Source organism: Aulonocara stuartgranti (genome assembly GCF_965226115.1).
Source record: "Aulonocara stuartgranti genome assembly, chromosome: 12".
NCBI lineage: Eukaryota > Metazoa > Chordata > Actinopteri > Cichliformes > Cichlidae > Aulonocara > Aulonocara stuartgranti.
The window spans coordinates 28584996-28597358 of NC_138948.1; the positions used below are offsets into that span (position 1 = coordinate 28584996).

A 12363-nucleotide genomic window follows, 5' to 3' on the forward strand; every position below is an offset into this window, starting at 1 on the left:
GAAAGTGACAGGAGAAAATCCGTTCCGGTCAACCACCCAAACATCAATAACGGGAACCTTACACAGCGCTTCCCTATATATGTCGAACTCAAAGAAATTACGGAGGCTATCACTTATCACCTGACCAAAGATATGGCTCCCATCAACACTGTGCAAAACGAGGGATTTAGGAAAATGATCAACACCCTAGACAAACGCTACACAGTGCCGTCCCGCAACTATTTTTCTATTGTTGCACTACCTGCTCTATACACGCAGTGTCGAGCAACGGTGGAGACGGAATTTCAAGCAGTACAACATTTTGCGGCAACAAAAAACGTGAGACATTTGTTGTTTTTATGTTTATTTATTGTTTTTATGTTCAGTCTCAACTGTTACGAAGTTGATGTGCAGTTAATAAGTGCAATAAATATTTATACTGGAAAAGAGAATCGTGAGAGAATCGTGATCTCAATTCTATGCCAAAAAATCGTGATTCTCATTTTATGCAAAATCGTGCAGCCCTACTGGGTGTCCATTCCTCATCATGCTTGGACATTGCTTGTGGTGTTCCACAAGGCTCTGTACTGGGTCCAAAATTAATTATTATTCATATAAATGATATTTGTTAAGGCATCTGATATATTAAAATTTGTATTATTTGCAGATGACACAAATATATTTTGTTCTGGGGGGAATCTAAAGGAGCTGCTGGATACAATTACTTCAGAAATGTGCAAAATTAAAAAATGGTTTAACAGGAACAAACTATCGCTAAATCTAAGTAAAACTAAGATAATCTTATTTGGGAATTCCCTTAGAAATGCACAAGTGCAGATTCATATAGATGGCGTGGAAATTGAAAGAGTACTTGAACATAAGTTTCTTGGTGTGATTATAGATGATAAATTAAACTTGAAGTCTCATATAAATCATATACATAACAAAATTTCAAGAAGTGTCTCAATCTTGAGTAAAGTAAAACACATTCTGGACCACAAATCACTCCACATTCTCTATTGTTCCCTGATTGCACCGTATTTGAATTACTGTGCAGAGGTTTGGGGCAATACTTACAAATGTTTGCTATCATCAGTCTTTATATTACAAAAAAGGGCCATAAGGATAATCCATAAAACTGGTTACAGAGATCATACAAATCCACTATTCTTAAAATCAAAAATTCAAAAATTCACAGATCTGGTTCATTTTCTCACTGCACAAATTATATATAAAGCAATAAATAACCTGCTTCCTGACAATATTCTAAAAATGTTTTCTAAAAGGGAACGGGGATACAATTTGAGGGGGGAATTAAATTTAAAACATCCTCGTATCCGTACAACATTAAAAAGTTTTTGCATCTCTGTGTGTGGAGTGAAGCTGTGGAACAGACTAAGTAAAGATATGAAGCAATGTCCGAGCATGGCGCAGTTTAAAAAGCGGTTTAAGGATATGGTTTTTACAGGGTACAGGGAAGAGGCAGAGATTTGATAGCGTGTTCTTGTCTAATATTTTCATGTGTGTGCTAGTGCACGGGTATGTTGGCATGGGTATATATTTGTAGGTTGTGTATCCTTTGAGGTGTTAATGGGGTTATTGAAAATGTGTATAAGTGCGTATGTGTATATACGTATGTATGGATATATATATATTAGGGGTGCAACGATATTCGTATCGATATTGAACCGTTTGATACAGTGCTTTCGGTTCGGTACGCATATGTATCGAACAATACAACATTTGTAATTTATTTTATCAATTTTCCTTCTGACGATGCTGTCTGTGTTGAGCGCTCAGTGAATCTGCGTTCGACTACTCCGCCTAGGCTGCACTGTCGAGCGCAGATCCACTGAGCGCTCAACACAGACAGCATAGTCAGAAGGAAGAGCGCAGGGCAAGCTAGCGAGACAGAAGTTAAGCTCTCCTTGCAACAGGCAAATTGAACGTCATTCAGATCTGGCGTTTGGAATTATTTTGATTTTCATGTGACGTATGACCCTGAAGGTAAGCGAGTCATGGACTAAAGTAAAACAGTATGTTGAATGTGCCATGCAATGCTCAATTACATTGGTGTGAACTAGTGTGTTAGCGCAGTTAGCTCGTTAACGTGTTGGCCGTCTAGCCCCATGCACGGAGCGATCGGCGGTAGCTCGTTAACGGAGATTTGCCGTGTTGTGGCGTTAAGGTCATTTCAACGAGATTAACCTGAAAGCACTAGTGGGAACACAACGAATATGACTGCACATTTACGCCGACATCATCCTAGTGCAAAGACAAGTGGAAGCAGACAAAAAAAAAGCAAGCATGCTACTAACTTTAGCTGAGTCATTTAGACAGCTGTTAGCACATGATTCTCCTTATGCTGCTGAGAATATAGCCCAGAAGAAGCGGATAGTATAGCTTTTATTTTGGAAAGAGCCATTTCTCTGTAATAAACTCTCTTTTCCAAAGATGAGTGATTCCTCAATCAGATACAGGGCTTGCAATATCGCTAGCCCGACGTCCCGGAGCTAGCGATTTTTTCAGTCGGGCTACCAAAATCTATCTCTTCCCTGCCCGTCGGGCTATTGTAGGAAAAATATATGTCAATACTTTTGCATTCTTTCGGAAATGTAGCTGGGTAATTATGTCATTGGCATCGGTGAGCCACTGTCAATATGTGACATATTGAAGTCGCGTTTGAATTTGCGCTTGTTTTTTTGCTTTCACTTTGCAATCGTGCGAACTGTGTATAGAGAGCGACAGCACTGATCTGTGAGTGATGATAATTTGTGCACCAATTCCTCTGACATCGTCTTATTAATCGTCATGTTTGCATAGTAAGCAAACAAGTGAAATCTCCCGCAGCAAGCTTAAACATGTGAGAGGTTGATCGCGCAGAGAATCGCTGAGCTTATGTGAGTGAGTGTGTAAAAGCATTTCAGTTCTGCTGAGCCAAATAAGACAGGTCAGGGTGAAGAAGTGACAGCCAAAGAAAAGCTTACCACAAAACGGAGAAGTTATGACAAATCAGACTATAAGGCAAAAAGAAAGTGAAGCTTTATGGTTTCATGGACAAAAGAATTTCTGTGGCTGCAATATGATGAGCTAAATAACCAGGGCTGCACATAAGTGGTCCGCAGGTGCGCATTCGCTGTCAAAATAAAAAACACGCACAAGGGTTAGGGTTAAATTTAAAAACTGTACTTTTGAGTTAAAACATATATTTATAATTTTAATAAATGACAAATAAAAAATGCATGAACATTTTTTTGTATCGAAAAAATATCGAACCGTGACACCAAAGTATCGAACCGAACCGAACCGTGAATTTTGTGTATCGTTGCACCCCTAATATATATATATATACATATATATACACTCAACAAAAATATAAACGCAACACCTTTGTTACTGCTCCCATTCCCCATGGGATGGACGTAGAGACCTAAAATTCATTCCAGATACACAATATAACCATCCCTCCCAAACAGTGGTCACAAATCAGTCCAAATGTGTGGTAGTGGGCACATCTGCTATATTGAGATAATCCATCCCACCTCACAGGTGTGCCACATCAGGATGCTGATCTCGTGCATTGAATGTTCATTTCTCAACCATAAGCCGTCTCCACAGGCGTTTCAGAGAATATGGCAGCACATCCAACCGGCCTCACAACCGCAGACCTCGTGTAACCACACCAGCCCAGGACCTCCACATCCAGCAGGTTCACCTCCAAGATCGTCTGAGACCAGCCACCCAGACAGCTGCTGGAACAATTGGTTTGCACAACCAAACAATTTCTGCACAAACTGTCAGAAACCGTCTCAGGGACGCTCAACTGCATGCCCGTCGTCCTCATCTTGACCTGACTCCAGCTCGTCGCCGTAACAGACTTGTGTGGGCAAATGCTCACATCCGATGGCGTCTGGCACGTTGGAGAGGTGTGCGCTTCACGGATGAATCATGGTTCACATTGTTCAGGGCAGATGGCAGCTGAGAATGTCCCAGTTCTTGCATGGCCAGCATACTCACCGGACATGTCACCCATTGAGCATGTTCGGGATGTGCTTGACCGGCGTATACGACAGCGTGTACCAGTTCCCACGAATATCCAACAACCTCGCACAGCCATTGAAGTGGAGTGGACCAACATTCCACAGGCCACAATTGACAATCTGATAGACTCCATGCGACGATGTGTTGCACTGCATGAGGCAAATGGTGGTCACACCAGATACTGACCGGTTCTGGGTCCCCAGACCCCCAATAGCGCAAAAAACTGCACATTCCACGGTGGCCTTTTGTTGTGGGCAGTCTGAGGTACACCTGTGCACTACTCATGGTGTCAGATCAGCATCCTGATGTGGCACACCTGTGAGGTGGGATGGATTATCTCAATATAGCAGATGTGCCCACTACCACACATTTGGACTGATTTGTGACCACTGTTTGGGAGGGATGGTTATATTGTGTATCTGGAATGAATTTTAGGTCTCTACGTCCATCCCATGGGGAATGGGAGCAGTAACAAAGGTGTTGCGTTTATATTTTTGTTGAGTGTACATACATACACACACATATATATATATATACACACACACACACACACACACACACACACACACACACACACACACACACAGTGGGGCAAAAAAGTATTTAGTCAGCCACCAATTGTGCAAGTTCCCCCACCTAAAATGCCTCAAACAGTCAGACTCCAAACTCCGCCATGGCCAAGACCAAAGAGCTTTCGAAGGACACCAGGAAAAGTATTGTAGACCTGCACCAGACTGGGAAGAGTGAATCTACAATAGGCAAGCAGCTTGGTGTGAAAAAATCAACTGTGGGAGCAATCATCAGAAAATGGAAGACATACAAGACCACTGATAATCTCCCTCGATCTGGGGCTCCACGCAAGATCTCATCCCGTGGGGTCAAAATGATCATGAGAACGGTGAGCAAAGATCCCAGAACCACACGGGGGGACCTGGTGAATGACCTGCAGAGAGCTGGGACCAAAGTAACAAAGGTCACCATCAGTAACACACTACAACGGCAGGGAATCAAATCCCGCAGTGCCAGACGTGTTCCGCTGCTGAAGCCAGTGCATGTCCAGGCCCGTCTGAAGTTTGCCAGAGAGCACATGGATGATACAGCAGAGGATTGGGAGAATGTCATGTGGTCAGATGAAACCAAAGTAGAACTTTTTGGTATAAACTCAACTCGTCGTGTTTGGAGGAAGAAGAATAGTGAGTTGCATCCCAAGAACACCATACCTACTGTGAAGCATGGGGGTGGAAACATCATGCTATGGGGCTGTTTTTCTGCCAAGGGGACAGGACGACTGATCCGTGTTAAGGACAGAATGAATGGGGCCATGTATCGTGAGATTTTGAGCCAAAACCTCCTTCCATCAGTGAGAACTTTGAAGATGAAACGAGGCTGGGTCTTGCAACATGACAATGATCCAAAACACACCGCCCGGGCAACAAAGGAGTGGCTCCGTAAGAAGCATTTGAAAGTCCTGGAGTGGCCTAGCCAGTCTCCAGACCTCAACCCCATAGAAAATCTGTGGCGGGAGTTGAAAGTCCGTGTTGCTCGGCGACAGCCCCAAAACATCACTGCTCTCGAGAAGATCTGCATGGAGGAATGGGCCAAAATACCAGCTACTGTGTGTGCAAACCTGGTAAAGACCTATAGTAAACGTTTGACCTCTGTTATTGCCAACAAAGGTTATGTTACAAAGTATTGAGTTGTATTTTTGTTATTGACCAAATACTTATTTTCCACCCTGATTTACGAATAAATTCTTTACAAATCCTACCATGTGGATTCATGGATTTTTTTTTCACATTCTGTCTCTCACAGTTGAAGTGTACCTCTGGTGCAAATTACTGACCTCTGTCATCATTTTAGGTGGGGGAACTTGCACAATCGGTGGCTGACTAAATACTTTTTTGCCCCACTGTATACAAACAGAGGGTTTGAAGCAGCTTGGTGGGCTTAGCTAGTTGTGTCTTCCAGATAAAAAAATAAAATTAAGGATATCAGCTACGTCTAACAGACTTTTATCAGTTGTGGGCGTTACTTGGAGACCTAATTATTATTATTATTATTATTATTATTATTATTATTAGAACTAAGACACAGTGACATGCCTTGATGGAATTCTGTATCCAAAAAAGTATTTTCCTCCTGAGGTCACAGTTCAGAAATTCACATACTCAAAATAGTAGCTTCTTTTTCACTTGCATGTCTTGCTGGAAGCCTTTCTTTCTGCTACCCCTGGGGATTAGTCAGCGCAAATGGCGACTTCAGTAAAGTCTTTGCGAGTGCTTGTCGAGATGTTTTAGAGCACTGTTGCCGAGGGTAGAGGTATGTCATGTCTGATGCTTACATCTTACACCTGTCACTGTCATTTTAGGAAGAGAATGTCTGCCTACACTGGGCCGCTCTATCAGGCTGCGATGACATTGCCCAGGCTCTGCTAGAGGCTCGATGCGACCTAAATGCTGTGAATGTTCATGGTGATACACCACTTCATGTCGCTGCCAGAGAGAACCACCTGGAGTGCATATTGTGAGTGTGAAGTCTGAGAGGTCACAGAGGTCACTCAGTTTCTTCACATCAGATGATGATGCTGATTTTGAGGAAACTTTTTTTTTTTTTGGGTTTATGTCTGTAATGAGAGAAGAGAGTATTATTGGAAACAAACAAATACAGCTATTCAGCTATTTAGTCACTGCATTTCTTGTATTTGTTTGCTTCCTGGTTTCAACCACAAACAGATTATTTAAACATTTTGTTCCTTATACACAGTGTTCAAATGTTTTCTCTGCAGCTGTAGAAAGCCTTATCTATAAAATGCAGTCTGCTTCTCCTGAAAGTGTATTAATATGCAAGAGTTCTAGAACAAATAGTACGTGGGTTTGCATTCTGGGAAATCAGCGCTCAACTGATAAAACCAAATGAAGCCGTTAATTTCTGAGGCAAACTCATATTAATCAGATGGTTTGATACCTGGCTCCTCCAGTGCACGTGTCCTTGTGTCCTTGCTCAAGGTACAGAGTTGCATATGTCCATCAAGTGTGTGGGCGAATGTTAGAAAGTGCTTAGGCACAGATAAAAATGCTCTATAGCTGTGTGTGTAATTAGGTAAATGAGATTTAGAAATGATTTTGACTGCTCAAATTAAGCAGCGACAGTGCATACCAGTCTATCTCAGTGCTTGTCACCTTCACTCTGTTTTTTTTAGATGACCATAAGTCTTAACTTAAACATTTTCCACGCGCAGGTTGTTTCTGTCTCGTGGAGCTGATGTCAGTCAAAGGAACAGGGATGGAGAAACAGCTCTGGACTGCTGTGCTTCCGGTTCCAAAGTGTGGACAGCCCTTAATACCAACAAGAAGCTGACTGATGCCAGGAGAGGAAGGGAAGGCCGTGGAGAGAGAGTGCTCAGCAGGTAGTGCTGCACTTTGTCCTGTTCTTTTGTTGGCTTATGAATTTCTGCTTTCTCAAAATCTGCCATTCCTCAAAAAGGAAAACTAAAAACTTGTAGATTTTTTTGTTTCTTTGTTTTGTTTTTGTTTTCCTTTTCTGTCTGTTAGGGACATTTCTCGGGGGTATGAGGCAGTGCCTATCACCTGTGTTAATGCTGTGGACAGTGAGCCATTGCCTGAAAACTTTAAATATATACCAGACAGCTGTGTCACCTCCCCGCTGAACATAGACAAAGATATCACTCACTTACAGGTAAGTGAGTGATGACAGGTAAGGTGTAAATTACACATTTATTGCAGCAGTCCAGAGAAGGCACTAGTGCTCTGAAGAAGTTTGCAGTCATTATGCAGAAAATGACTAGCATTGTAAGAGAATAGGTACATGGCCAGCTTCTAACGGCTCACTGATTGTGTCACTCAGCACTGCACCTGCACAGATGACTGCTCATCTAGCACCTGCATATGTGGCCAGCTCAGCTTGCGTTGTTGGTATGACAGTGTAAGTAGAACCTGTGTACCTACTGAAATGATTTCACGTGACACCCACATTTCCTCATTTTAAATAAGAATGTGTTCTCAACGACTTGTTTAATAAAGCTTACATTTGCCCCCTTCACTGCTGGGGTCTAAACTGGTTTTACATTACAGTACGGCCTGGCCCACTTATATTTTGTTTATCTCTTCAATGTAATGTTTCTTCACGTTCTGTTGACTAAAATTACCAACAGATGCTCTGAAGAGAATCTGTTTTTATTCCCAATGACTATTTATCTCATGGTGTATGTGACTGCAGGAGGGTCGACTACCAATGGACTTCTGCCAGCGGGAGCCCCCGGTGCTGTTTGAATGTAACCATGCATGTTCCTGCTGGAGGACCTGCAGGAACCGTGTGGTCCAGAATGGACTAAGGTAAAGTGCTGCTGTTTGGTAATCTACTTTTAAAGCTGTGAAGAAAGTGAGCCTCATAACAAAGATCAGCTTAAAGGATCCGCTTTGATCACATGGATGAGTTTTTGCAAAGAAGATGCTCAATGATAAATTCTGTCAATGGGTCCTGAATAGCGTTGGGAATCGAGAACTTAAGGTTATGTATATAACCCCGGTTCTCTGAGTAGCATGAGTGAGTGTCTCACTATGGGGAACGCCTCCTGCGTGACCTCATCAGAAGCTCAAATACCATTACGCCAGCCCTTACAGGCTGGCTAGGTGACGCCCATGTCAGGAGGGGCCAGTGCCTCCCTATATAATAGGCTGACATAGCGTCAGATGTCATTCAAAACAAGCCCACCTCTTCCTCGCTTCCATAGCAAGGAGGGCGGTCTGGTGAGACACTCACTCATGCTACTCAGAGAACCGGGGTTATATACATAACCTTAAGTTCTCTTTCATAGCATTCGTTTCGTGTCTCACTATGGGAGAAATACTGACTCCCGGATTGCCAGACATGCCTGTTAAGAAGACAACTGTCCCCAACAGCACTTCACAGGGGAGAGGCCCCCACCCGGGAAGAACCTGCACTGAGGACTGAATGTGCTAGGTTAGGTGCTGTCACATCTAACCTGTAAAACCTAGCAAATGTATGAGGTGAGGTCCAGCATGCAGCTGCACACACCTCCTGAATAGAAACTCCCCTAAAGAGAGCCCATGAGGTCGCCAGACCTCTAGTGGAATGCGCACGTAAGCCAGCAGGGGGCTGAAGGCCCCTGCTAGTATAGGCCAAGGCAATTGCCCCTACTATCCAATGGGAGAGGCGCTGTTTAGACACAGGCTTTCCCATATGTGGTTTAGCCCAGGACACGAACAGCTGGTCACTTTGTCTGACACTCTGGGTTCGGTCCATGTAAATGCGCAGAGCCCACCGCCTTTCTCCTCAGAGAAAGGCGGTGGGCAAAAGGCCGGCAGTTCTATAGGGGAACATGTGCCGACAACCTTCGGGACAAAGGCAGGGTTGAGCCGCATACAGACCCTCGTATTATCCGAGGAGAACTGAATGCATGACTGATGCACTGAGAGAGCGTGTATCTCTCCCACACGTTTAGCAGAAGCTAAAGCAATTAAAAGAGCCGTCTTCAAGGACAGAAATTTCAACTCAACCTGTTCCAGGGGTTCGAATGGGCAACAGGAGAGCGCAGCCAATACTGTGGGAAGGTCCCACGATGGAGCCAATGGCCTAGACGTAGGCAATTTACGCCGTGCACCCTTCATGAAACGGCATATTAAGGGATGCTGGCCAACAGTCTTTCCCTCAAAACCAATATGGCAGGCTGAAATTGCTGCCAAATACACCTTGATGGTGGAGAAGGCTTTACCCTTATCAATCAGGGCCTGAAGAAATGACAGAATCACAGCCACAGAGCACTGAAAAGGGATGGCCTGTGATTCTAAGCACCAGCTTTCAAACACACGGCACTTATGCTCATATAGCGTCCGAGTAGACGATGCTCTAGAACACTGAATAGTGTCGATAACACTATGAGGGAGCCCCACCGTGTTCAGGTTAAACCACTCACGGGCCAAGCCCACAGAGCCAGCCTCTCTGGGTGGGGGTGGAATATTTCCCCCCGTGCCTGAGACAGGAGGTCTCTGCGTAGTGGTAACAGCCAAGGTGGGCCGCACAGCTGCTGAAAAATCTCCGCCAGCCAGTGTTTCCCTGGCCAGTGCGGGGCTATCAGGATCATATAGTGACTTCTCTCCCTCACTCTGGCCAGAGTTGGAGAAATGAGGGCCACTGGGGGAAAAGCATAGAGGAGGGTTCTCGGCCGCTCGTGAGCTAGAGCATCCACCCCGAGTGGAGCTCTCTGATCGTTCAGCGAGTAAAACAGGGGACACTGAGCATTCTCCCTGGATGCATAAACGTCCACGGTCGCCAGACCGAATTGCAGCCAGATCTGCTTCACCACCTCCGGGTGAAGCTTCCAGTCCCCATACAGCGGGTTGCCCCTGGAGAGAAGATCTGCTCCAAAGTTCAAGATCCCCGGCACGTGAGTTGCTCTCAGTGACAGCAGGTGAACACTGCTCCAGACTATCAGTCTGTGTGCCAGCGTGTGTAACTTGGGGGACCCCTGTATGAGAGCATTTGTGTGACAAGTCGCTCCCTGGCGGGTTGGGGCTGTCACCAGCCAATCGTCGATGTACGTGGCCACCCGAATGCCCTTTTTCCTGAGCGGGGCCACTGCTGCCTCGGTGCATTTCACAAACACCCTTGGGCTCAGTGAGAGACCAAAAGGCAGGACTACAAACTCGTATGCCATCCCCTGGAAAGCAAATCTCAGATACTTTCGGTGTGGGGGATACAGTGGGGCAAAAAAGTATTTAGTCAGCTACCGATTGTGCAAGTTCCCCCACCTAAAATGATGACAGAGGTCAGTAATTTGCACCAGAGGTACACTTCAACTGTGAGAGACAGAATGTGAAAAAAAAATCCATGAATCCACATGGTAGGATTTGTAAAAAATGTATTCGTAAATCAGGGTGGAAAATAAGTATTTGGTCACCTCAAACAAGGAAAATCTCTGGCTCTCACAGACCTGTAACGTCTTCTGTAAGAAGCTTTTCTGTCCCCCACTCGTTACCTGTATGAATGGCACCTGTTTGAACTCATCATCTGTATAAAAGACACCTGTCCACAGCCTCAAACAGTCAGACTCCAAACTCCGCCATGGCCAAGACCAAAGAGCTTTCGAAGGACACCAGGAAAAGTATTGTAGACCTGCACCAGACTGGGAAGAGTGAATCTACAATAGGCAAGCAGCTTGGTGTGAAAAAATCAACTGTGGGAGCAATCATCAGAAAATGGAAGACATACAAGACCACTGATAATCTCCCTCGATCTGGGGCTCCACGCAAGATCTCATCCTGTGGGGTCAAAATGATCATGAGAACGGTGAGCAAAGATCCCAGAACCACACGGGGGGACCTGGTGAATGACCTGCAGAGAGCTGGGACCAAAGTAACAAAGGTCACCATCAGTAACACACTACAACGGCAGGGAATCAAATCCCGCAGTGCCAGACGTGTTCCGCTGCTGAAGCCAGTGCATGTCCAGGCCCGTCTGAAGTTTGCCAGAGAGCACATGGATGATACAGCAGAGGATTGGGAGAATGTCATGTGGTCAGATGAAACCAAAGTAGAACTTTTTGGTATAAACTCAACTCGTTGTGTTTGGAGGAAGAAGAATACTGAGTTGTATCCCAAGAACACCATACCTACTGTGAAGCATGGGGGTGAAAACATCATGCTATGGGGCTGTTTTTCTGCCAAGGGGACAGGACGACTGATCCGTGTTAAGGACAGAATGAATGGGGCCATGTATCGTGAGATTTTGAGCCAAAACCTCCTTCCATCAGTGAGAACTTTGAAGATGAAACGAGGCTGGGTCTTCCAACATGACAATGATCCAAAACACACCGCCCGGGCAACAAAGGAGTGGCTCCGTAAGAAGCATTTGAAAGTCCTGGAGTGGCCTAGCCAGTCTCCAGACCTCAACCCCATAGAAAATCTGTGGCGGGAGTTGAAAGTCCATGTTGCTCGGCGACAGCCCCAAAACATCACTGCTCTCGAGAAGATCTGCATGGAGGAATGGGCCAAAATACCAGCTACTGTGTGTGCAAACCTGGTAAAGACCTATAGTAAACGTTTGACCTCTGTTATTGCCAACAAAGGTTATGTTACAAAGTATTGAGTTGTACTTTTGTTATTGACCAAATACTTATTTTCCACCCTGATTTACGAATAAATTCTTTACAAATCCTACCATGTGGATTCATGGATTTTTTTTTTTCACATTCTGTCTCTCACAGTTGAAGTGTACCTCTGGTGCAAATTACTGACCTCTGTCATCATTTTAGGTGGGGGAACTTGCACAATCGGTGGCTGACTAAATACTTTTTTGCCCCACTGT

General features: G+C 44.6%; 1 protein-coding gene across 2 annotated transcripts in view; it reads left to right on the forward strand.

Moving 5' to 3' along the window:
* LOC309719240 (histone-lysine N-methyltransferase EHMT1-like) overlaps positions 1-12363 on the forward strand; it is a 51943-nt gene that overhangs the window by 24919 nt on the left and 14661 nt on the right. For both annotated transcript variants that reach the window (XM_082555218.1, XM_082555219.1), the window contains exons 15-19: positions 6389-6543; positions 7259-7426; positions 7572-7716; positions 7885-7962; positions 8257-8372. In XM_082555218.1, the coding sequence (XP_082411344.1) occupies positions 6389-6543; positions 7259-7426; positions 7572-7716; positions 7885-7962; positions 8257-8372 (662 nt within the window). The remainder of the gene's footprint in view (positions 1-6388; positions 6544-7258; positions 7427-7571; positions 7717-7884; positions 7963-8256; positions 8373-12363) is intronic.